General features: G+C 37.0%; 1 protein-coding gene across 1 annotated transcript; it reads left to right on the top strand.

Moving 5' to 3' along the window:
- The first annotated feature begins 18,273 nt into the window (after window positions 1–18,273).
- Window positions 18,274–25,759, top strand: LOC145765101 (protein rolling stone-like). Its single transcript, XM_082576854.1, has 3 exons — window positions 18,274–18,406; window positions 22,526–22,817; window positions 23,180–25,759. Exons 1-3 carry the CDS (start codon window positions 18,311–18,313, stop codon window positions 23,692–23,694), a joined length of 903 nt encoding a protein of 300 aa, XP_082432980.1. The 5' UTR covers window positions 18,274–18,310; the 3' UTR covers window positions 23,695–25,759.
- Window positions 25,760–27,123: the final 1,364 nt, after the last annotated feature.

Here is a 27,123-nt window from a genome sequence, read left to right as displayed (position 1 = left end):
AATTTATCTGCTTTCATTATATTTTGAAAGTCATCTCCTTTTTAGGTTTTGTTCCGCTGTTTCGTAACAATAGGCTACCACGTGGTTTCTTTATTTTCACCGTGACGCACGATGAAAATTTCGCAAAAAGAATTTCGTGACGCAAAACTTGGCTGATAGAGAAAAATACGCAAACTTTGAGGCTTACATAACATAAAACTACTTTGTTGGAAAGATTTCAAATTCCAGAATGAATAATACTCTGAAAGTATGAATGATTTTGCATAAATTCTCAGAAGAAACTCGGATGCAAAACTAACAATGCGATCGAAGTTTTGTTGGTTGTATGGTAGGCTATATGATCTAATACTTAAACTAGACTCTAAGTCTAAGTAGTTAGTCTCTGTTTAGCAACTGGCAAATAAGGAAAAGTGTGGCCAGTATCATTCAATCCATTTATCTGAAAAATTAGGCCACTTGGTTTGAGTAAGGTTTGGTTTTTGAAACTTTATCCTTGGTCTGACAAAGCCTTTGATAGGTTATTTCTGGTAGTTTCGCATACTTGTAGTAGAGGCTTTTGACGCAGGACCGGTTACTGAGACTGGCAGAGTGAAGTTTTCGATTGTTGAATTGTTGTTACCGGGGAATTATTTCATCCACTAGGTGCTGCTGAATAGAGAGCAGTCCTGAAATGCGTTGCTGAAGCGCACAGTCTGAGAGTCGAACCAGCACCGCGTGATCTTGCATGTTGACTGAAATGCTTTGTCAAGTAACATCACAACATTATAGCAGGGACCTCAGAATACCTCAGTACTTCAGAGATCCCTGCATTATAGGATTTCCTCGCTTAACCTTAAGCTGTTTACAAGATTGGCCACCATTTTGTTGAAGTAACAAAAATACTCTTAATTTTGTACTGTTTCTTTAAGGTAGGCTTATTGAAGTTATTTTGTCCAGTTTTTGAGGTTTGGGTGGCCTAAATCCGACGGCAATAGAACAAATACTTGTTACTGGCTTTACTAGAACAAATTGCATTCAAATCATTTTCTTCAAAGTTGTAGAAACGCAACATGACTAACCGATTATTTCTCAAAACATCGACTGCCACACTAACTGAGCTATATTGGAAAACCAAGTGTCCATGCTACATTTAACATCTACTGAATATCAATGGTGAAGTTGCGAAAACTACAGAACACTACTGAAAAATGGCAGAAAAGTTAAAAGAAAAATGGGCAGAAAAGTGACAATGTCAGAAAAGTGAAAACTACAGCTTATAAAAGCAGTGAAATCAAAATGTTCTGCAACTGTCCCCAAATACGTCACAGTAGTTTATGGCATTCGATTATCTAGGCTACTGCAAGAAAATACAAAGAAAGTAATTTAAGGCTTGGCCTTACCGAGAAAAAAGTCCAACTGTTATCACCAAAAAGTTGAACTGTTTTTGGTATCATTAAGCCTACTTAACAATGTCCCAGCTTTTTTCATGCAGTGTCTCACAATACCGGAAATGGGGCACAGTGGGACAATTTATGTTTAGTTTTCGACAAGCATCAGTAGCCTATATTTTATATGGAACGTCGTGTTCATAAATCATAAATACTTTTGTTTAAATGGAAGGTGACAACACTTGCTTCAATATAATCCGTTTAGGTCAAGACTTAATCCATTTAATTCAAAGATCTAAGCATCTTTGAAAAAACGTCCCACTGAGCTCTGTCTTTCACATTTCCAACATCAGCACTGTCATTTTTCAGATTGATGGAGATTAATCAAAACCGGAAAATAAGTTTTTTTATTTGCACCCCCCCAGTATCACGAAGACATTTAAATGAAACCGAAACTGGCCGTAATGAAGTGGCGTGATAGGACTTAGTAGTTTTGAAGGAACTGCGTGCTTTTTTATTCTAAATTAATTTCTCTCCAACATGCAACACTCCAATTATACTTTTGATCACCTTCTTTGCGTGACTGCGTTTGAAGAGTCTGCAGGCAGTCAAAGACAACGTTTTGCACAGACGTGTAGTCTAAATTTGGTTATCAATAAAGGGCCCCTAATTTCTTGGTAAAGATGGAAACCGCATTGTGTTTTTCTAAATTCTTCGTCGTATGAGCTGTTCTTCCGGACTATATGTTTGGGCATGATGTCATCAGCCACTCGACAGTCTCGTCATCCAGGGCCTTCAGTCCAAGCGTTCCATGTGGTGGTTGATGGATTGAATTTCCTAAATTGACTTTGCACAACTATAAGTTGCACGACAATTTTTATTACGATTACATTATTACGATTACATTATTACGATTACATTATTACGATTACATTATTACGATTACATTATTACGATTACAGTATTACGATTACATTATTACGATTACATTATTACGATTACATTATTACGATTACATTATTACGATTACATTATTACGATTACATTATTACGATTACATTATTACGATTACATTATTACGATTTCCCCTTTAATACCGAAAGTGTATGTAAAGTGTAAAAGTAAAGAGTAAAGTAAAAGCCTGATTGAAACAAACTTTTTCAAGTCGAAAATATATCCTTTATCTTTATATAAAATATATCTTTACTTCAAAATTTTAAAACGAAATATTTTACAGTTAGCAGGCTATTGCTTTAGAAGTCAAGTGGAAACTTTAAACATTTTTTTTTTTTGGAAATAAAATTTTGTCATTAGGAAAAGACATCGACAGCCAACATCCTTTCTCCGTCAAGCAGAATAAAACACTTATTGCAGAAATGTAAACGAAAACGTTTACTATCAAACCTTTGAAAAACATGATGCGAACTTACTGTATGAGTTTTCGATGCTTTATAAATTCCCAAAATTCTTCTATACTTCGTTTCGAAAGCAGAACGAAACGAAATGGCTTGGGTTTCGAAACGAAACCAAACGAAATTTTTCGCTCAGAAATTATTACGAAACGAAACGAAACGAAATTTAAACAAGGAATTTCGCTTCAAAACGAAACAAAAATATTTCGAAATATTTTTGTTTTGAACAGCCCTATAGTGTAAAATGTAGCCTATGTAAAGTCTCAGTGTAGCCTATGACATATCAATCGCAGATTTGAGATGCTTTTTGCTCTTTACTAGGCAGACAGTTTGAAAGTAGCTTTTATGGAACCGCAACTGAGCACCGTAGCGTACATTCTTTTCCTAACTCCTAACAGCGGGGAATGGGATGGGATGGAATGGAAAATATTTAAAGAAATATTTATATTTAAAAGTACTGTAAGATGTTTCTTTTAGTTCTTTTGGCATTTGATTTCATTTAGTATAACACTCCACTGAAACACATCATCTTTCTACTAAAATTTGATTTATTAATGACAAAAATACTGAAAGATCACCAAATAAAGTCTAAGGCCCACAACTAAAGATATAGGCTGATCTGGGATAGGCTATAGGCTGCTGTAGATAGAATATGTGGAAAGCTAGATATGATAAACATATCGAAATGAGTTCACAATTCCTTTTTATTGTTTATTTATCACAGTAAACTCAACTTTCAGCTTGACTTTTGAAATAAAAGAAACTTTATTTTTAACTTCGTCCTCACATACAACCAATTGTTGAAACGGCCCAAGCCGAACATGTTACAAATTTTCCTACTTGAACTAGAAAATAGTTTAATTAAATTGCTACCCAAGCAACAGCATGCCATACGTATTTAAGCTTTCATGGGCTACCAAACAAACACCACCTAACAGTCATTTCAACAAATATAATAAAAAGTTTGAACTTTAAAGAGTTCTTTCAAAGAAACTAAAACTTTAATATTTTAGCTTGCACCAGGAAATCAGCCCAACATGCTTAAGTGAAAAAGTGAAAGGGAAAGAACTTTTGCAGTTGCCAAGAAACATAAGACAATTAACTGAAACACAGTTTAAGTTAGAAAAGTCAGTTTCAACTTGCATTGATAGATTTAAAATTTAAACCTTATAATTTCGACAGCAATAGTAACTTGAGCAGCCTTATAAACATATCATACATCAGGGGTTCTTAACCAGAGATACAGGCGCAACTAAGGAGTGAAAGATCAGTTTCCAGGGGAACGTGTTGGCTGAATATTTAGGGTTTGTTAAAAGATGTTGCAGAAGATATGTGATTTCACGATGGCGATTTCACCAATATGATATTCCAGAAGTTGGCTACTGCCATAATAGTTCACAACTTTAATAATGTTACTCATATTTGATAGTAGAAAGAAAAACGGTTTGTGTATTTGGGTCAGCAGAACAAAATTACTACTTAATAGCCTACAGTAGGAGAGTAGGCTATAAGCTACTATTAAGTCATCGCTAATAATGTAGATAAAATGTCACAATCACCATAAAAACGTTTTCTTAAACTACGATTAAGCCAACAATGCAAAAGAAAAACAACATGAAATTGAAGATAATTTGAAGACAAATAACATGATCGACAAAAGACTAAACCTTGTTGGATCCGACAGAACCAAACAGCTGAGGGTGAACAAAGCAACACCATATAACCTAGTACAACAAACTCACACCGCAAAAGAAAACTCTTTCTCCTAAATAAATAAAATGTGCTCATTAAAACATCACATAGCTTGTATTACCATTGTGAACCCATCTCTTTTTATCAGGTATTGCTTTATTTCATTTTATTTTTAGAGCTTTTGACGCTTTTCAAACACAGAGTCCTTTCATTGTCATTGTCACGTAAGAAAATACAAAACACTTCGTTTAGTATTTACAGTGTGCCCTTGACAAACCCTATTGATAGAGTTTATAGAAGTATTACTATTAAGAATTGGTTTAGTCGAAAGTCAGCAAGAAAATCAGGTTGGTACTCAGGGGCGCCGGAAGCGGGGGGGCAGGGGGGGCAATGGTGCCCTTTTAAAGTCATGTAAGCTATTGCACATTTTGCAATATAACAATTTCTGCTATTCGCTCTTAGCCTGATTATAATCTTTCATTTTTGCCTCAAAATAATATTTACGGCACAAAATTTTGCAACACAGTAGCCTACAGGCCTTAAAACTCGTTTTTTTTTCGGCAGCCATCGTGGCCTACCGGGAGCTCCTTCTCGGCGGACAAATCTGCGTGCTTGGAGGCCAAAATACAAAATAAAAATAACGATAGCACAAGTAAATAGAATTAAACTTGCAACAATGCTAAAATGATCACTTAGCGTTGTTGAAATCTGGGCCTGGGCGACGTCCTACAATAGATTCGTTGCACCACGCAATAACTGCTTTATCGGGATAGTAATCCAGTACTGATGCGGGACCATCTAACTCTAACGACACTCGCACGAGTGTTTCCAATGTGGCTGATTTTAAAAAAATTCGCCACTTCCCTAGAATTCTTTTTAGCAACGATAAACAACGTTCGACATGTGTTGACGATGAAGGCAAGGTAATAAAATAAGTATTTCAATGATGTGAAGAACATTACTAAAAGAGGCATAATTTTTGCAAAATATGATCAAAAAATGTTTTCCCCTCGGACGTCAACTAACCTAGTTCTCCTTTTTAACAACGATTCAATGTCCTACAACATCGAATCGACATAAAAACGACAATATTGCCAGTCGACATAAATTAGCACTTCGGATTAAGACTTTGTTAAAATAAACGTCAGGAATGACAAACAAGACTTACACCGCTGGTGATCGCAGATGGATATATTCCATCAATAACAAATATTCCCGCACAATGCAACAGTGGCGATTATGACGCGCTGACCTAATTTTGCGTCACTCTTTGTTACTACATATTTTCGTCAGTCAATCCACGATCATTCTATTGCGAAATTAAATAATTGGCTAGAAGAGACCGGCGGCCAAACTTGGCCGATTGAGGAGGTAGCACTGGCAGTCATTCAAGCACTACTTAGCGGCCATGGCCGCAGGCTGCTTTAAGGCTTGACAGTAGGTTACATCATTATAATATAGCATGATGCCCTTCTTTGTATACCGGACACTTGTAGGCTATCATTACTCAATACATAGTGAGCTGATAGATTAGCATTATCGCTATATCTTATCTTAAAACTTGAAAAAAAATTGGCCTTTTAGTAAACAAAAGTGCCCTTTTTTCGTAATCTTGCCCCCCCCCCACTCAAAAATCGTTCCGGCGCCCCTGTTGGTACTGTACAACTAAGTTTCAAAAAGCAATAATACAGGTTGTCCTTAGTCTGGCCTCAGACGTGAGTTTGGTCTGCCAACATTACAACCAGGAGTAAGCTAAATCTAGACATACGTTGGGGGTAAGCAGGGCCTGATTAAGGCTCATGGGGGCCCGAGGCACAGCTAAGTTTAGGGGCCCCTAGCCCCCTATTGGCAATTGCTTTCGATGCAGAGCAGGAGTGCTCAACTATTACTGCAAAATCGTTACACAATTTGAAATTGTTATTCAAAAATAACAAGTGTGCACACACTAGCAAAACAACTTTCACTACCTACGCCTACGATAGGGGGAAAGTGCTATAAAGTGGACCGGCTGATAATTTGGACTACTGCTGTTTTTTCAATGACTGAAGTAAATAATTTCATGGTTTGTGAACAGCTTGAATTAACCTTTCTTACTGACCTAGTTTTTACTGTTTTAGATTCAAAGGATTGAGCTGGTTCTTTGTTGTTACTAGAGGTTTTGTGTTTTGGGGGTCTGCAATGTTATTTTGCTGGTCCAAACTATTGAGAATTTTTCAAATATTTCTGCAGTTACAAAAGATTATACAAAAGTAATCTGCAGGAGAGGCATTACTAATGACTATCTGCCAAAATCTTGAAGAAATGTCCACTGTTTAATTCTAAATGACACCAAGCAGCATAAGATTATGCTAACTGTAATATCGACCACCAGCCACCTAACTGTTTGGTAATATGGACCAGTGGCCCAGGTTATGGTCAATTGGTAGAAATTTGTTTCTTAGTAATGAAGACAGGCATAGAAATGAAGTTCCATGAGATTTATACATTTTTTTCAAACTTTCTAGAGTGCATCATAAAATATATATATTTGTAACTTGCTTTCTTATAGTGATAAAAGCTGCAACCAGTAATTTGCATAATCACTTCATGATATCATAAAAAATTTGATTAAATTCTGACATGTCAAAGCATGGAAATTGGATTTAAAATGGATTTAAAAAAGCAGGAATTTACTGAATTTATTCCTCTTGTATTTGATGAAAGTGATTTTCACTCAGCTGAAGTTACTGACAAGCCTCATGAAGTAGACACATCTCCAAACAATGTATCACCGCTGATAATTGATGATCAAGATATGTCTACTCAAGATGCAATTTCTCGAAACATTTCACCTTTGTCACAAGATGTGGTAAACATTGAAAAAGTGGCAAAAAATTCTATCATGTCAACAGAATTAAATGCTGAAATTTTAGCTGATGCACCGTATGAAGCAATCTCACAAGCACCAGGACCATCGTCATTTAGTGTTAAGAACTTACAACCTTGTTCAGTTAGCATTTCATGCAGGGTATCTGTCGAGGACATAAGCCCACTTCCAAAGCAAGTTGCGAAGGGAACAAAACGTAGAAAAACTACAAAGGCTACTGTGCTGACAGGTACGCCACACAAACATAAAATCAAGTTCACAGAAAAAGCTAAACCAGCAAAACAAGTGAGAAAAGTCTTAACCTTTAAGTTTTCAAAAAAGAGAGTTATTCCAAGCAATGCTGCTTCTGCATGCACTTGTCTTGTGTGTGACGAGTCCACTGATGAGGATTGGATTTAGTGTTGTCAGTGCAAGAAATGGCCCATGAAAGTTGTGCTGATATATCAAATGCTCATTTTTACTATTGTGACAACTGTGCCAACGATCAATGATTTGAAACTTGTTCGAGATGACTATCATGAACGTTTCAGACTATTTTTATTTATTGAGTGTTTGTGTTCTATTTCATGCCTTTGAAGTTTGACTTCCTTGATATATTTACTTTCACATGGCAACGGTCCATATTACAGTATGGTAGTTGGTGGTCCATATTATGAAACAGGGTGGTTCATTTTAGAAACTGGGTTGATAATATGGACTACTATATAAAAAAAATAATAATGTAGTTTTCTTTGTTTGTGTTATGTTTTTTTGATTGGAATTGTTTTTGCAAACCAACTAGCCTGTAACTAATTAAATAAAGTTAGTTGCACCCCAATGTTGTGGATATTTTTAAAAATATTAAGATTTTTCATTAGGTGGGCCAAATTATAGTACTTTCCCTACTAATGTAAAAAAATGGGGGCCCCCAAAACCAGGGGGCCTGAGGCCTGTGCCTCGTGTGCCTCATGGTTAATCGGGCCCTGGGGGTAAGGCACCACAGTTTTGTCAAGATTAAGTTTAATTAAAGAACTGAGATGGTGCAACTCTGAAAGCAGTTACGTAAAAAGATTTGAGTGCTAGATCAGAAAAATTAACTATTTTTTCTTGTTTTAGTAACTTTTGTTTACATTAATTTTTTCTAATAACGTGGTAGGCTACATCGTATGCAAATGTCGCATGTTGCGTTTGATTATCAGTCTATCACTATGCAATCAAAGCATCGTTTTCTTAAAATACAGTATATGTAGCCACCTTTTTTCAGTTAGTAAAAGTGCATGTTGGCCGCATGCTTAAGGGCTTCCATAATTTGAATATAGTTTTTTCCATAGTTTTAGGCGAGCACGTGAATAAATGCCTCCACATTCGCTACTGATTGTAACTTCATCGGATGTCACTGAGTAGGAATACACGTCTTAGGCCAAGGCTATTTGCTTTATTATTATTATTATTTATTTGTATCAGACAAGAACGAGCACATTTGGATCAAACACAAAAATATAAGGCATACCCTACAGTGCCATACCAGCAGCAGAGGTGCAAAAGCAGCCAAAAGACAATTCAGCACAAAGTAGATTCAATACGTATACAGTAATGAGATTGGCACAGTAAAACTCTTTGACAGACTTCTTATTAGAATGAAAGCAATGAGGGCATCACATAGATAAAAAAAGGTCACATGAATGGTCTTGTTCATATTACCATGAAGTATAGAAAAACAAACAACTTGAAGAGTTTGTTTGAGGTAGTCTTTAGTTACAACACTTGAATATGGCAAAGAAGGTTTTTCATTGCTCGAAGCTGCAGTTTTTTTTTCGTCTGACATCTTTTCATTTCATGACTCTGACCCACAGAGCTCATGACTTTCTTTATTACTCCCTTCAGAAGCTTATTTTGTTCTAACTACAAGATCGGGAAAAGAATTAAATGAAAAGAACTGCAGCTTCGAGGTATGAAAAACCTTCTCCTCACCATATTCAAGCTTTGGAAGTAGGCTATTTCTAATCAAATGAAAAATTCTCTGCATGAGACCACAGTTATCTGTCATAAAAAAAAATTAAAGATATTTTCATCATATCCAAGCTTGTATCTGGTGGTTGAAGATTTGAACTCGGCTGGCAAAAAGGCAAGGGCTCCAATCATCGTGTAGCCTACACACATACAAGCATGTCGCTGTCAAGAACCAGTCACATGCTTTTGATGAAAGCCAGGTTCACGTCTTTTCGGGCGTCGACAGATTTCCTCGCCTTTTCAACACTGAGCCTACTTGTGTCGTTTCATAATAAAAAAAATTCCAAACTGACCGCTTGAAAGCAAATTCTCTGGAAGCTTTCCAATACGTGTGCAAAGTTTTTCCGATCAGATGCCGAGCTAATGTAGCTTAGATTTGATCACATACGAGAGTCAAGATTGATGAGAGAATCGTGATGTTTAGCGGCCAATGTAAATTTTTGCAAGAGTCTACATGGGTAGGCACTTTAACATTACCCACTCGTCGAAAAGGTACGCAATCATGCGTGACATGTTCATTCGCGATTCAGCTGATTTTAGTCATGTGACTCGACACGTGATATTCTGATCGAAAAATTTTGATACAAAGAAATTTAACTGAATGCTTCACCACAACCACCGTTGCCTAATGGTTCGGGCAGAGGAGTAGTAATTTCGATTTCGTGGGTTCGATTCCCACCCTCTGCTAATACTATTTTTTCTTCTGCAACTGAACTGAGTGCAAGAAGGATCTTAATGGTAGCCACTTTAACAAGTCGAAATTGTGACTAAAACACAAAGCAATTTCACATTGAAAAGCAGGCACTCTTCGACGAGTGGATGATGTAAAAGTGCCTACCGTCTACATGATTGCCAGGTGACCTGCTAAGCAGCAGTGTTGCCAGGTGTGTCCAGGAGGCTAGCCTACTTTTAGACCTAGGTACAGGATGATTCTAGGGACCCACAACTATTCCAAAAGGCTCGGAAAATTAAAGAAACCACTTCGTATCCGTTGGATATGGTGCGTTTTTCTTAGAAATGTCTGAATTTGGAGCCCGACATTCTCATTGGTACTGAGACAAAAATATCCTTTCAACGGCCGTACTGCTAAGTCTTGCATTTGTAATGCTTACGTACTTTCCTTATGCAGTCGAAGAAACCACACAGCCTACTCGATGCGGTGATTTGAGGATACAATAATAAGCAGTGTTGTACGTTGACGGCGTCAACTTTTTGTTGACGCTAAGGCTAGCGCCGTCAGTTTATTTTTTAGTTGACAGAAGTGATAGCGCCGTCAACTATTTTAAGTGTCACGCGCTATGCGTCATTTTTCGTTTGCATGGAAAATCTTGTTTCACAATGAGAGCTAAATTTTGTTTGACGTTTTGACTTTCAGACTGATAGCAATGAAAAACCTTTTTCTGTGGCAGTTATTCGTCTATCCAATTATGCAGTTTCTGGTTTGTTTATCGTATCCTGGGTTAATCTGAGTCGAGAAAAGACGAAATCGTCTTTCGCAGCTCGAAACAGTCTCAAAAACCAAACTCGTTAGAAGTCGAATACTCCCGTTTTGTCAGACCTTGGCTAAAATAGGGCTAGAAATTAGAGCTGACGCTGACGCCGTCGATTTCTTTAAGAGCTTACGCAGTAGTTTGCACCGTAAAGTTTTTAGGCAATTCGCGATAACGCTGACGCCGTCAATTTATTTCATTGACGCGTACAACACTGATATAATCAGTAGTACACCTATAAACAATACAAAGCGAGTGGTGCATTGTTCTACAAGAGTAGAGCAATGGCACATCAAGTAGGTAAAATGAAAAGATACGAAGCTTAATTTCCCTAATTTAACCATATGCTAAACGCACTTTATTATTTTTTTTTCTTGGTTGTAATATCTCGTAAATGGTCTAGCACAGTGGTTCTTAACCCGGGGGGCGCACCCCCCTAGGGGGCGTGAAGCATCTCTCAGGGAGGGGGGACGCGAGCTCCACAGCAATTTCAATTTTTTTTAATTACTTTAATGTCCTTTACTCTCAACCTTAAGCTTTAAGGGAAAAACATCAACATCAATATGCACCATGACATCACTCGAACTTTTATAGCCGAACTCGACCTCTGGAAGAGTCGAATTGAACAAGGAAATCCAGCGAGCTTCAGTAACTTAGATTCTGCTCTCGAAGATGGTAACTTTGAGTCTGAGTTGAAGAAACAAAGAAACCCACCTTAATGAATTGAAAGAGGAGTTCATCAAATACTTTCCAGACCTGGATGAGAAGCGTGAAACCTGGAAGTTCATCAGAAACCCGTTTCAATGCGAAGTAGTTGATATTTTCGAAGAAGGACAATTGTCTCTTAAGAGAAGTTTCTTGAGATGAAGTTCAACTCCACAGCTAAAGAAGACTTCAAAGAACTGGAACTTGAGACGTTCTGGACCAATTACCTTCCTGTTTATACCCTCTTATCGCAACTCGGGCTCTTCGAATTCTAACAATGTTTAGATCCACGTAAATTTGTGAAGCTACATTTTGTGCTCTCGTTGCTATCAAGACCAAGTACAGAAACAGGCTGAGAGTTGAAGGAGACTTACATTCTTCAGTCTCTGGAGTTAAACCTCGTATTAAAAATCGCTAAGACGCAGTGTCAAGTATCTCACTCATACAATAAACAGACAAAAATGCAATTTTTTTGGTATGATACTTATTTAAAATCTAGGGGGGCGCGAGGCACATGACCATTATTGAAAGGGGGCTTGATAGAAAAAAAGGTTAAGAACCACTGGTTTAGCAATTCAGCTCATAAGCTCTAAGAATTAAGATAAAGATTGAAGTATAAAAGTATAGAGTTTTGTCAAAACACGTCACAAGGTTGAGACGAGACAGACTAATTTAAGACAAACCCTAAAATTTAAACAAATTTAAGATAGTTTGCAGCAGCAGTGCACGACTTGATGCGATCTTCGACAGCATAACTTGAAATGCCATGAACACGTATTCGCCTGTATTGAAACGCAGTAGCGTTGATAGGGGTCTATGCACTTTTGTACCCGCTTGGATTTTGGAATCATTTAAGGGCCCTGAATTTTCTCAAGGGGACTGATAAAAAAGAAAACATCAGACTATTCTTTTGTAGCCTTATAATTGTTTTCTTCAAGGTTGATGGTTTGACCGTCAAAAGCTTACGTAGATTTTTTCTACTACTCAACGTACACTATAGTTTTGAAGTTTATAATTAGGGCCCGCAAAAGTCAATAAAGTCAAAATTTTTTAAGGACCTTGTCTATCTACGAATCAAAGAATGAAGTTGTTTTCAGCAGCTGTCCTAGGGGACTGTTTCTAACAAGTTTATAGGTCAAAATAAAGTCAAAATTGACAATAAAGTCAAAATTTGTCAATTTATGGCTTTTGACAAACTTTTTGTGTTTCTTGAGAGTAATTTTTGTCAAAATCATCGTGGAAGCATTGCAAATCAGGAACTGCGACACAATTAAACCATATTAACCCATAAAAGCAGGAAATATGTCACAATGCTCCGGGATCAGCAGTAACTTTTATCGCAAGTTGTCCATTGTTGTTGTTTGTCGTATCCAGGCTTACATCCGGTGGTTAAAGATTTAGATTAAGTAAACGGGTAGGCAAGGAAGCCAATCTTCGTGTCCACCTTCAAGCATGCCTTTAAGTGTCCTGCCACAGAAACAGCCGTGTGCTCTTGAGCTATGTCGAACCGGTGCCTTTTCGATTGCCGTTCCAGTTCCAGGGTTCTCACCACTCCATTCTTTATTCATTGTTACGTTAAATAATTTTTATAAAACATTCCATCTTCACATACATGGTCTTTTTGAAGATCAACAGTTTGGATTGTAGGAATAGCCTACTGACATTCTGTAATACAAAAATGCCTAAGCAAGCTAAATCAGCAAAAGTTAGACAGATATGTGGAGATTTTCCTGTCGCCAAAAAACACGACGCACTTTTTATAATCCATAAAACAACTTGACTTTTCGACAAAATATTACGTTTGGGTCTGAAATCGACAAAATATTATTTTTGGGTAACTGGTATCAATTCAAGGAAGAACTGTGCCCTCTACAAATTAGCAATTTTGTTAGGTCAAAATAAAGTCAAAAAAAATTTTTTTAGGTCAAAATAAAAATGGCCCTATTCATAATACAAAGAAGTGAGGACAGTGAAGTGACGTAAACTTTGACCACCAAAGAGAAAAACAAATACTTGTGCAAGTAGCCCGCTTCTAATGTGAACAAAGTACATGCCGCTATGAATTTAGGATGCTGTTCTTTCAAGCAACGTAGGGTAGCCTACATTCATGCTGCAGCATTGCATGCGTGGGTAGCTTATAACTTCTTTAAAGTTTTGTTAATCTACACAAGCAAGCACGCTATTGATGCATGTCGGCTGTCCTTCCACAATATTACTAAAGCAGCTAGCCATGCATCAGTTGTATCACGTGACAAGCTCTCGGGTAAAGTCACCTGTTCAAACACCTATAAAAAAGGCAAAGAATATGTGCAAGACAATAATAAATCTTCAACCCAAAAAGCTATTTTTTTCCACCAATATCTATGAATTAAAGAATATAGATCGCAAAATTGTCCAAGTCATGCATGTTCAGGTCAATTAGGACTGCGCAGTGATAAGAAGCCTTTCATAGCAAAATAAGCGCTATTGCAATTTTTAGGAAAAAAAGCACCAAAGTTCGTTTGTGAAATGCACATCTTTCACGTAAAACATTAGTTCATGAGGACGTATATAACCTTAGGCTAATTCTCTAAAGATATTTTTGAAAACTGACACATTGTAGCTATGACAAGCATTTTTAAAAACACTTTAATTAAATAAAAACACAAAAACACTCTGCAAACTAAGCTACTATTGCACATCCAGAGCGATGGTAGGCTAGTGGAAACGATAACGCTCTAGGCTATTAGCCTACAGAAAATGCAATTTAACAACTTCCGAAACTTCGTTTTTGCTTAACGAACTTGAAAATAGTTGAATGAATCTGACTTCGTTAATATTCGACTAAACACAAATATTTTAAAAATCAAAATATTTTGAAATTTAGTATCAAAAATAATTTTGTTTTTCTCTTTCCAAAAATCAAATATGCTTGAACACAATGTGGAAATATTTTTGGATGCTACCAGATTACATTTTGTTTAACATTCATCTTGCCCGAATCTTGCCCGTTCAAAAGCAATGCTTTTAAAATAATACCTGTGACGTTCATGGCAAATTGCGTTTGCAGTTAGATTTTCTCCTAAAAATGTTTTGTATTCCAGAAATTGCTCATCCAATACATTTCATTATTATTTACATTATTATTATATTATTATTTATCACTCTTTAAAATCGATAAAAATTCAAAGAGTTTCTTCGTGAAACGACAATATTAGTTTACAATAAGCTGATCAATTCGAACGTCCGTTCATCATATATTCACATTATAATTGAACGTACACAAACATTGTATACTGCATAGTGCATATAGGCTACTTGGTATGTTTTAGTTACTTTAAAACCTTAAGAGACTTCTATGGCCAAAAATGGGTAGAACGTGGCCATGTTCGCTTTACTTGCAATAAAATACTGTACAATCAATAGTCTAAGAATTAAACTCACTGCGGCGTAACGAAAAAATTATTATGCACGCCCTTTGTAGAGTTGAACCTTATCAATAGAAAAAAGGCAGAAGCAGCATTGGGTACTTTAGTCGTAGACTCGTATTAAAAAAAAAACAATGTATCCAATCGTTTGGAACGATTCAAATACCACAAAACAGCTGACCATGGCAGACAAAGTTTTAAAACAATGACGTTATATGTACAAAACTGGTTGAGTTCGTTACGATTGCGAATATTTTAAAGTCAAAATGCTCCACTGACTTTTTAGGGTCAGTAAACAGGTATGCTTTTAAGAGATTGACCAAAAGCGTTTCCTTAAATTGTCAAATGGCATGTCTCAAGAAAGCAAGTACAATTTTCAGACTTATCAAACAACAGAGAAGTTTTCGTTTTTGCAAATACTTGAATTATAAAAATAACTTTCTAAACAGCTCAAGATTTTGATAAAAAGTTTCAGTTGCGACAGTTCAGTTCGTATTTCTTTGACAAAAGATCTGTGATGCATGATAATGATCGGTTTAATTTTTCAAAATTGTCGTATTCGTACAATTAGAGATTAGCTTTACAAACTCTGGCATATTTCTCAATCTGCGATGCGTGTTGGTTACAAATCAATTTAATCAAAAGCAGCCAATTTTTTTTCAAAAAATTGTTTTTCGTGTTTTAGCATAAGAAAGAGTTGAGTGTTTTTTTCAGATTTAGAAAAATTTTTGTAAAACGTTTCAACGTGAAACTAGGGCACTTTAGGCTACGAAATTCAGCTTTGGAAAATCAGATTTTTAATAAAACCAGGGCCTTGGAGTCGCAGGGATTTTGGCGTGTCCGGAGTCGGAGTAGGCCAATTATAAACCAAGGAGTAAGAATCGTATATTTTTCGCCCGACTCTACAGCCCATAAAACACAACTAAACGTAACTGCAACACATTGCTTCTATCACTGTAAAGACAAAAGTTACACAACCGTTTAAACAACATCTCTAAGTAGGCTACCCCAAATAAAGTTTCTGTTTTTTTTTTTGTTTTTTTTATCACATCAATATCAATAAAAAGTATTACAATAAAGTTGTTGTTATGAAAAAACCATTGTTACAACTGCAGCTTGGTGCACAAATGATGAGAACGCTCGCAAGATTTTCGAAAGCGTCATTTTGACACTTATCGAGAGGGCACGTCTTGGCAAGACCCTTAACGATGTATTTGCAGGTGGACACGAAGATTGGCTTCTTTGCCTTGCCGACCACTTAATCTGATTCTGTGTGCATTCTGATTTACCATTAATGGGATGCTTTGAAAAGTAACAGTTACAACATGCCTGATATATTTGGGAAATTAATTGAACTTCTAGCTAGTGAAGACAAACATCTTAAAACTTTTATGGGCCAAAAGCACCACGAGCATTCATTTCAACAAAACTTTATAAAACGATGAAACTAATGTCGAAATACTTGTCTCTCGTTATAAATTCATGTTACACTCGTTTGTCGAAAAACATTTGTTCATTTGACATGGCTGGCGTGGAGATAACACTGATATGGTTAGCAAAACACAGTGCTCTCTGTTCCATGAAGATTATCTTATAAGCCTTGTGGTTATACCAGTCTTCAATCGACTGCCAAAATTGGAGAACGAGAGCGCTGTAGCATGAAACTGGTGAGATACTGATGAGCCCAGCCTCATGAGTGAAACATTTGTCTATCGCTGTTAATTCTTGCTACCCTCGAGTGTAAAATCTCACCAAATTTTCAACTCTGACATGCTGAACAAACTCGGTCTACATTTACCAAAATCCTTTTCTGACTCCACTGTGATGGGTCTTAAAGTCAGATTAAAAAAACTTGGTAACATCTTTATAGAGACTGGCCCCAGCTCCAACCCATAGCCTACTAATCTTTCTTACTCCGAGACCCGAGTTCACACTCAACAGCCCTTCACAAAATATTAGCGGGCGCATACCTTGTTTTCATTCCAACCAATTATAGGAATAAGTTTGACTCTTCATCAGAACACTCGTTTTTGTCCCAGTTAGGCATATGACCAGGTGTTGAAAATTAAAACTTAGTAGCGCAATTGAAAGTAACAAAGCTGATTTTTATCTGATTTGCCAATACACTCACAAGCCTTTGATAAGTGAAAAACAGATGTCCTTTTTGGCTTTTTTCATTACTCGGACACACAACAGAAAATGCTAATTCTTCCCCGCAAAGCAATAATTTATTCGCGTTAGCATCCATTTTGACACATTGGCGTGACTTTTTGCAAGTCATAGATGTCGTTGAAGAACGTGAAACATTTCTATGGCGATCAACACTTCTTTTACATTTCCAAATTCGATTAACTATAGCCGTGATATAGGACACTAGGACAGGTTAACCATACTGTACAATTAAATTCACGTTGACAATATTATCGCGATTTTTTGAAGTTGATGGATTGCGCTACATTTGCATTTTAAATCAAAATTGCTTTCAGTGTGTAATTAACGTGTTTCACATTTGTCTGGAAAATACTAGCAACAAATAAATTATTCACATTGATGATCAAAGAACCTATTGTAAGCTATGTCATGTTTAAGCTCTGCACAATAAGGTCTATATATAACTTCCTTTTTCAAAAATAAATATTATTAATACTCAAAAAGTGCTCAATGCCAAGCAAAAAGCCAAGCAGAGCGAAATAAATCAAATATAGTTATTTGATTTTGATTTATTGATTATATTCTATATTTGATTTAACTTCCTTTTATATGTATTTGAAATAATTCAAAGACATGAAATACACCCTCCTTGCGGCAAAACTAAACTCTGTGTTTCACTGTATTGTTAATCATGTACCAAATTTCGACAAGAGATTTTTCACTGAAATAGTTATACTAACATGAGTAGTCTAAGGACGCTAAGGGGGTGATTTGGGCCTGGTACCAACGACCCCCTCCTCTTAAAACGACTCTAAAAATTTTCGATCTACGAGATAGAAATTGAGAACAACAGCAAAAGAAAATATTTAAAAAAAGTCTTTTCAGAAAATATAAGAATAGATGTAATCGCCTTATATCATAATACTCTAAAGAATAGGCTACGTTGCGTTCTCTTCCAGTTTCCAGCCCTTGGACAGATTCCAAGCCCCCCAACGTCATCCTGGGCACCAGTTTAGCTTAACCCTTTGTCCTCCAACTTTCTTGTCAACGGTACAGCAGCATGCCCCTTTATACAACTGGATTGATTTTTAATTACTTTAAAACTAGCTTTTTCACGTAACTGAATGTCGGTTTCACCATTCCACATGGAGCCCTAGAACTTCATTTCAGAATGTGCTTGTTAAATGTAAAGGTTTTTTTGATGTCGTGAACAGAAAAAAAAAGTAGGAAAATGTGTGGAAAATTAAGTCGAGCGTGTGGAAAGGAATTCCAAATAAAACACTTCGGTTTCCATGATTGCCCACCGGAAAGATTCTATCAATCACAGGTAAGATAATTAAGTTACTTGATTGACATCACCCTTCATAGTTTGTAAGCTTTAACGTTTGCTCATTGAATTCATTTACTCCAATGATGTTTCAATCACATCATAAACGGCGAAAAATAAAATGGTGTGGAAACACATGTGAAGGACATTAACCGGAAGTGGCATGACCAGTTGATGATGATGATGATATCATTTTAGCTTTGAACTTCTGTCATCACCGCATGAAAATGAAATTAGTCCAGCTCTCCAACTACAACATACGCTGTACGCCAACTATCAATTACAGGAAAAGATGACATAACTTTTCATGGTTTACAACATACATGTAGAACACATTTGTTTGGTTTGAAAGATGCATGTACTGTATGTAAATAGTAGGCTACAACTACTTAGGCTACAAAAGCCTACTTGTTCCAGTAAAATTTAAATGGTGCCACGTTTCCAAATTTGTAACAGTTTTCAAAGCATGAGAAAGCGAAAGGTATTTTATGAAACACTCATGAAACGCTAAACAAATTGTGAAGTTAATTATAAAATAAATTGAATCCAAATATTTTGATGTTCAACTAAGTATATAGTTTTTTATGGACTTTACGCTAGCTTAATCCTATTTTACGGTCATACATGCAGACTAGTTCTTCCACCGTATTCGGTTCAAAGTTCCACACATTCTCTCGATCTTACCACATCTATTCTCGCTGACGTAGTGCTTAAATGGTGTTTGTCTCAATGGGAAAAAACTTGAGTTAAAAAATTTTTTTTAAATGCTACTAACCTGTTCAGGCATAAAAATAATCCCAAATATACAACAAGCCGATTGAATGATTACTCGAAAAAACTTTTTTAAGCGTGAGTAGCCAAATGGAATTTTGCAGGAATTTTGCCCTGCTTGGGAGAGCAATCGCCCTCCCTAAATTTTATCTTGCCCCTCAAAAAATATGTTTCTTAATACTATTACAAGCCAAGGTTTAGTTATTAATGTTATTCATGACATTGTGTTATATGTTGAATGACGTCCTATAAATGTTTGTCTATATTTAAAACCTAAATTTTTAAACAAACTCTTTATTTCAAACATTAAAAAATCATTTGCTCCCCGCCAACAGTTGTTGCTTTTGCCCCCCAAAAATTTTCTTTGTAGATACGACACTGCCGTCATTCCCGGCAAGTCAAGTATTGACACATCAGTTGCGTTTCCGTTGCGATCAATGCTACTTGTGCACTCCTCACAAGTCATACCTTACTCACTTGCATAGTCAAGCGTAAGACCGTAGCCTATGTATAGCCTAATTCAGGGGTCACCAAACTTTTTTCTCTGAGGGCCGGAGTCCTGCGAGATTAACAGCTGTGGGCCGGATGCAAATTGAGAAAAGATATACAACTATTTAGAATCTCCATTGACTTGAATTGAGCACAATAAATAACAAAATCAGCGGTGGAATAGCAAAGTTGTGATGAAAATCGAAAGGTTGCTGGAAAAGTTATCCCTGCTGTGATACAGTAGACAGGGCATCGTGCTCTTGAAAAAAACATTACATATTTCCACATTTAGCCTGGGCTGTCCCCATTTATGGTGGCCTAATGATAAACAGCAACGCCAGTCTTTTACAAAAAGCAGACAAAAAGTTTGGTAACTTTTTTCCTTAACAGTTGTAATGCAGCTGTTATTTCCGCAGCACATGGCGGGCCGGATGAAATCAGTTCGCGGGCCGGTTCCGGCCCGCGGTACGTAGTTTGGTGACCCCTGGCCTAATTGATTGTTAAAATACTCACTTGCTGCATATTTATAAGCATGCTCGTTCATATGTATGAATTCGTTGTAAATTTTGAAACAGCCAGGCACCTTTGGCTTTGCATTGATTGAGTTAGTCCAGTGTTTCTCAACCCCGAGTCCGCGGACTCAAATGAGTCCGCGGAAGGGCCTGGATGAGTCCGCGAGCACAGTTGCTTTTGCTAGTAGTCAGTTCATATTGTATTACAAATAAAACGTAAAGCTCACAGCTCTTTAAAGGACACGAAACTTCGTCGGCACCTAGAATCAAACCATGGAAATTTTGTTAACAAATCTCTTGAAGTATTTAAAGAAAAAGAGCATCAGGTGAAGCAAAGTCGCATTGATCGCCCAACTGCTTGGGGAGGAATAGTATATTCTTACAGTCATGCAGTGCGTGCTTCTTTTGCGGTTGCATGGAAAATCGCTTGTGCAAAAGCACCTCACACAGTTGGAGAAAATTTGATTAAACCAGCATCTGTTGAAATGGCCAGGATAATGTGTAGTGATGCTGTTGCTAACAAACTGGAAATGGTTCCTTTGTCAAACGATACCATGAAGCGGCGTATCGAAGAAATCTCAAGAAATGTTCTGCAACAAACAATCGCGCCATAAGATGCTGTGAAAGATTTAGTTTGCAACTGGATGAGACAACCGATATCGGAAGTGATGCACAGCTCATGGTGTTTGTGCGATATTTTGACACAAATGATTTCGTTGAGCAGTTTCTGTTTTGCCGTCCACTTGCTAAAAATACCACAGAAGAAGAAATATTCAAGAAAGTGGATTACTTCTTTGAAGAACATCAGCTTGAGTGGTCTAATTGCATGTCTGTTTGTGCTGATGGTGCTCCAGCCATGATGGGAAGTAAGAAAGGTTTCATGAGTTTTGTAAAAAAGAAAAACAATAACATTTCGGTTGTTCATTGTCTTCTCCACAGAGAAAATTTGGCAACAAAGAAAATACAAGAAAATGTTGCCATAGGTTTCAAAGAGGTTGTATCTGTGGTAAAGTATATTAAATCTCGTCCTTTGAACACTCGCATTTCGTGCTTTGTGTGACGAAATGGGAGCGGAACTCAGTGGGCTTATGTTCCATTCAACTGTTCGTTGGTTGTCACGAGGAAAGGTGCTTGAGAGAGTGGCTACTCTTAAAGAGGAAACCAATGCTTTTTTAAAAGAGCAAAATCATGAACTTGCTGATCGCTTTCGTGATGATGAATGGATTGCAAAGTTGCTATTTTTGGCCGATGTTTTCAGCCATGTAAACCAACTGAATGGTTCTATGCAAGGAAAAGAGAAACTATTTTTTGACGTTTTGGAAAGTATTGATGCATTCAAACGTAAAATAAAGCTGTGGATGCATCGAATGAAAAGTGGGAGGTTAGCTGCTTTCCCAGGATTGAACTTATTTGTGGAAGAGAAAGATATCAATTTGGGCGTCATTCTTCCCATCTTTCTTGAGCACCTCAACACATTTCTTTCTGAATTGGATCGTTATATTTCCTTCCAACGATTATTGCAGGATCTTTAATTGGGTTCGGAATCCTTTTCAGGTGTCAGCGCTAGAACTTCATTCAGATATGGACTGCATTGCTGAACATTTGCTTGAATTGCAAAGCCGACAGATGTGGAAAGACAAGTTTAAAAAGGCTTCTTTGACTCAATTTTGGGCAAATGTGCAGTCGATGGAGCCTAGTCTTTCAGATGACATCAGATGTGCACGGACAACCATAATTCCGGAATTCGATAAACTTGTCAAGCAAGTTCAAGGACAAGGCTCTCATTGAGTATGTGTTGAGTGAAAAACAGTGCTTGCTTTTTTCGTTCATACCGTATTAAACTCTCTTGGATAGAAATCAAAAAACCTATTTATCGTTAATATATAGCTTGAGTCCGCGGATATATAGGCGAGCTTGAAAATAGTCCGTGGGTCAAAAAGGTTGAGAATCACTGAGTTAGTCATTGATCAATATTCGTATACGACACCACGTGGTCTGATTGGTAGAAAACATTGTACGTTGAAGAGAAAAACTTCAAGAATAGTAGAAAGAAAAGTTTTGAGGATGAAATAGTGAATTCAGCAAATCAAGATGTTTTTGTTTTTTTTATTTTGTGGACTTGCAGTGTGTTCACCAATTTTACTACTTATGTCATGCTTTTCTCTATCAAGTTACTTACTAAAATACTAAAACATATTTTTGCAACTTAAACGCGTTGGTAGCTGTACAAGAAATATATTGTTGGTTTCTGTGATACGCCATTACTGTCTCATCTTGTTGGGGGCATTGGTAATCCCAATAGCAGACAACATGTAATTATCCAAACATTCTGTTTTTTTTTTTTTAGTGGACGGATTGTCGATGGGTGTTCTGGGCGGTCAAATTTGTTCTTCTCGCTTATTGGTTTTCGATGTTCATAGCTTCAGTTGTACTTGCGGGAGAACAGCGCTACCAGTGGTGGATTTTTCTTACTAATTGGGGAGTGGTCACTAATCTGTTATATCTCCTCTGCTCGTTTGCAGTAGCTTCATACGGAGTGTATCATAAGCCAACATCCAGGCCACTACCAAGAATAAGCACAATATCTAGCCACGTTCCAAATCTTTCATCAACGGATGCAACAGACAGAGAAGAAACTGGTAATAATCTAAGAAAGTCTTTTCTATGTAAAAAGTAGACTAAGGCACTATAAAATAGATAGGCTACTACAAAGCGCTGCAGAATAAAATAGACCAATTGGGAGACTAAGGAAGATTTTACAAATGTCCGAGAATACATTAATAAAAAATACTTTTTATAAAATTAATTTTAACTATAGGTCCTTCTTGGAAATCGAAATAGATGCATTTTGTGCAGCCTACTGTGCAGATTATATATAGGTCGATGTAAGTTACAGTATGTAAGCAATAAATTACTTACACAGATCACTATATTATTACAAATATAAAGCACTATATTTTCAAAGCTTTGTTCTTTCGCTAATTAGTTTTCTGTGTTTCAGAGTTGCGATGGTTCCATATTGTCGTGTGGATCTTACATGCTGTGGCGTTTGATTTTGCGTTGTGTATTACGGTTCTGTACTGGAGTATTTTGGCTCGAACTGTAACATATTTCCCTTTCACAGGAATCAACAGCCACGCTTTAAACTTAGTGGTGATGACCTTGGATTTATTTGTGAACAAAATCCCAGTAAGAATTTTGCATATTTACCATGCAGTAACTACGGCCTTGATATATGGGATATTCACATTGATCTTGCATGGAGCAAAATTTAATTCATCTGTTTATGGGGTCTTAGATTGGGCTAACAACCCTGGATTAACGGCTGGCCTTTGTGCATTGGTGATCTTTGTAGCTGTTCCGCTTTTTCACGTAATATTGTTTAGTTTGTATTGTTTGAGAGCTCATATGGCTAGAAGCTGTATATCAACAACTAAGCACCCTACCCCAGTCAAAGAAAAACCAGTCGAAGAAAAGAAAAAGTCTTTAGACAATCCTGCTTTTGAAGACGAATAATTTTGTTACTTCTGTAGGCCTACATGTTTTCTAAGGTTTTCTTACGCACACCAAACATGATTGTGATAAAAGTCTAAGGCACCTGCAGCTAATAAGGCCCGGCCAGTAATAAGGCCCACCCCCTGGATCTCCGTTGTTACAAATCTTTTAAACAAGATTGGAAGCTCTGATTGGTGCTATGGTGAATTGAAACTAACTGGTAAAGTTTCACAGCCTAAAGTTGAGAACTTTTTGAGTTACGGAAAGTTGAAGTTTGGGGGGGCTAAAATTGAGTGGTTTTATTAATTTTCACATATTTTAGACTGTTCTGCAGTTAACAAACCGCTTTGACTTCCGTTTTTGGCATTTTATGTGAAAGATATGTGCATGCTGATGCAGTAAAACCAATAAATTTGAACTTTTTTTCTAATTAAAGCAAGACTGATAATGATGATCAGACTAGGCTAATTTTGATAATGAGGCCCATAGGCCCCTGGGGTAACGTTGTGCACCCCTGGTTAAGAAAATGGGGGTTAAAGACTTGAATGACCTAAACAATTCTTGTTACACCATTAATCCAATTTGTTATTGCAATGGAAATATCATAATTTCAGAATCAAAATACTTTAGTATCCCTACCATATCTAAAAACACCATGTCGCTTTTTAAAAAATGGAGCATGGGGCGGGGGAGGGAATAGTTGTCTCTGTGTATTTAATTATTAGTTATGTGCCTGTGTTGCCGATTAGAATTTGTTTTGTGGTGTTGGTATTGTGAAAATACACCTTTTCCATCACTTTTGGTGCTAATTCAAACCGGCCTTATTCACAATACGTGCATCTAATAAGGCCCGCTTGAGATTTTTTTTTATTTTTTTAATATTTTACAACCCCTTTAACTTAGAAACTTGTTTCATAGATATGTTGTTTAGATAGACCCAAAGTATCCTCATTCCAAGTTTCGTTCAAAATTATGCAGTATTTAGAAAAATATTGAGGTTTGAAAATTAGCGGGCCTTATTAGCTGCAGGTGCCTTACATTTAAGCTATAGGTTAAACCAGTGGTTCTCAACGGGGGCGGTACCGCCCCCCGGTGGGCGTTTTGATTATTAGGGGCATTCTGGTTTAACGTATGTACCGCCCAGCGTAACGATTTCGTCAAAGAGCTCGTATCTTCGTGGCAGCATTTCCTACCTCGTACTTGGTGGAAAAAGGATTCAGCTGTGTAGTTTTGCTACATACCAAACAGCGAAACCCACTTGACGTATCCATAAAAGGTGGTCTTCGAATGTTTCCCACTGGCTTTACACCGGATGTGAAGAAACTGGCACTTTCTCACCAAGCCCAAGGTTCACATTGACTACCAGTAGGCCTATAGCCTACTGTTTTCGTGCTCGCAAATATATATTTGCTTTTCATCAAATATAGTTACTAGTCTCTAAAACCCTTACAGCCTGTTGTGGAGACTGGTAAGTAGCCTATATTTGATGTAATTCGCTCTGCTTAGTTTTTGCTTGGCATTGAGCACTTTTTGTAGTATTATTTGTTTTATATTCGCTTTTCGTAATTAATCGTTTTTGTTGGGGGGCGCTAAAATTTTGCCAGTTCATGAAGGGGCGTTGGGCCAAAAAAGGTTGAGAAACACTGGGTTAGACGCAGGTACGTGGTGCATACGCAATGGAATATATGGTGCTGCTTTTACTGCGCCAGTAGCCTACTGTACTTTAAACTTCAGTGAACAAAAACTAAAGCAAGTGCGTTGTGAAATAAGCCACAAGTTATGCAAACCTTATATGGGCTATAACCGGGTGCGTTCCTACGTAAAAAACAATGTACAAACAACTAGAAATGATTTCTCTGTGGTGTATAGAAAGGTTGCAAAACTCTATTATTCTGTAGTTTTGTGAATAGCTATTGTATATTAATTAAATATGCAAAACGATTTGTACTTGCACCAGTTTATTTTGTTTATTGTGTCGTATCAACATCCCACGGGTGTTGCAGTCAGGGATTTAGTCTGGTATTTATGGATGCAGTATATTCATAATACTAACGTCGCCAATCAGAGGACCACAAGTTATCCACATAACCCAATAATTTTCCACCTGGATTCCATGAAAAAATATTTCATCAAAAATTAAAATTCATGTTTGTGAAAAATTTTGAAGGGGTTGAATGCAGTGCTAGCAGGAAAATTAGCGTTTCTATTTACAAATAGCCTACTGGTAGGCTAATTGTAGTAGGCTGATGTTTAAGTCTTTAGGCTCCAGCACAAGCAGGCTAAGGCAAACTACCAAAACTACCGTGTCATTCACAGAAAGCTTTCTCAGGCATAGATGACTATTTGAGAAGTAGGCTAGTTGAAACTGCTTCAGAAATTCTTTAGCACACAGCAACTAAGTTTACATTATAATAATAATGAGTGACATAAAACTCGTTTTTAAAAGTTCTGCTTATATCTCAAACTTTGCAATAATGACAATGGCATTTTTATATAGAAGCAAACAAAAAAGAGTAAACCACGTAGCTTGAAGAATTTTGTGCCATTTTTGCTAACATTGTCATTGTAATCCCTCTGCTGCGCTTGTTCATACAATTGTTCCACAGTTTTTTTTTTACTTAACAATAGTTTTCCACTTGCTAAAGTGTTATTGTCTGTAAATTATTCCATCTACTGTGACTAAAAGGTGCCGCTAAATGGACAGCAGTCTTTGAAAATGCGTTGCTCAAGCCAGGCCCGGATTTAGGAGAGGCAGAGGGTGCAGGTGCCCCGGGCCCACCTTTTAAAGGCCCCCCCGACGTGGAAAAAATTGATTTTGTGTTATTTATTTTCAGTCTTTGAAGTTTCTGCAAAATGCTGTGCAGCTCAGTGCTGGTTCAATGCTACTGTAGACGTAGAGGTGGCTTTTCGCGCCTCTGGCGTGAAAAAATTTCTGCACGGGGTGCCCCCGATCTAAAGTGCTCAGGCCTCCCATCAGCTAAATCCGCCCCTGGCTCAAGCGTATAGCCTACACCCCGAAAGTCGAACCAGATCAAATTATGTTGCAAATCTCAGCCATGCAGCTAAGGTGTTCCGTGTTCGATGCAAAGTTTTTGATTGAAATGAAATGTAGGCTAGTCTAATTTGCAAACACATTCAATTCGAAACAACATCAAGACTATTGATAATTTTGTGTCGAAAAACAATAGTAGATTTTATTATCAGTATTTTATTATTGAGGCATTCAATTCAAAAAGTGTGAAAAACGAGGAAAAATGCAAAAAGTGTTCAAAGTAGTGCTTTAGGCCTACTCCACGCAAAGTAGCACTCAAAGTGGCACTCTACTGGCGTAACAAGTTACATAGGCTTTGGCCTACAGCTACAGTACAATTTTTTTTATATTAAGAATCCAAATAAATTTAAAATGTTTAAGCTGTTTTAAACTTAGTTGGCCACGGGCTACAGGGGTCA

This window comes from Aplidium turbinatum, chromosome 2 (assembly GCF_918807975.1).
Source record: "Aplidium turbinatum chromosome 2, kaAplTurb1.1, whole genome shotgun sequence".
Lineage (NCBI taxonomy): Eukaryota > Metazoa > Chordata > Ascidiacea > Aplousobranchia > Polyclinidae > Aplidium > Aplidium turbinatum.
Note: the sequence above shows the minus strand (reverse complement) of the source record. Positions and strands in the feature narration are given on the sequence as shown.

What these genes read in the sequence shown, in the direction of transcription:
- LOC145765101 (XM_082576854.1), top strand. Translation starts at nt 18,311, where the DNA reads ATGTGTGGAAAATTAAGTCGAGCGTGTGGAAAGGAATTCCAAATAAAA. An exon ending in AAAGATTCTATCAATCACAG is followed by an intron (nt 18,407 to 22,525) that starts GTAAGATAATTA and finishes TTTTTTTTTTAG; the next exon opens with TGGACGGATTGTCGATGGGT. An exon ending in AACAGACAGAGAAGAAACTG is followed by an intron (nt 22,818 to 23,179) that starts GTAATAATCTAA and finishes TCTGTGTTTCAG; the next exon opens with AGTTGCGATGGTTCCATATT.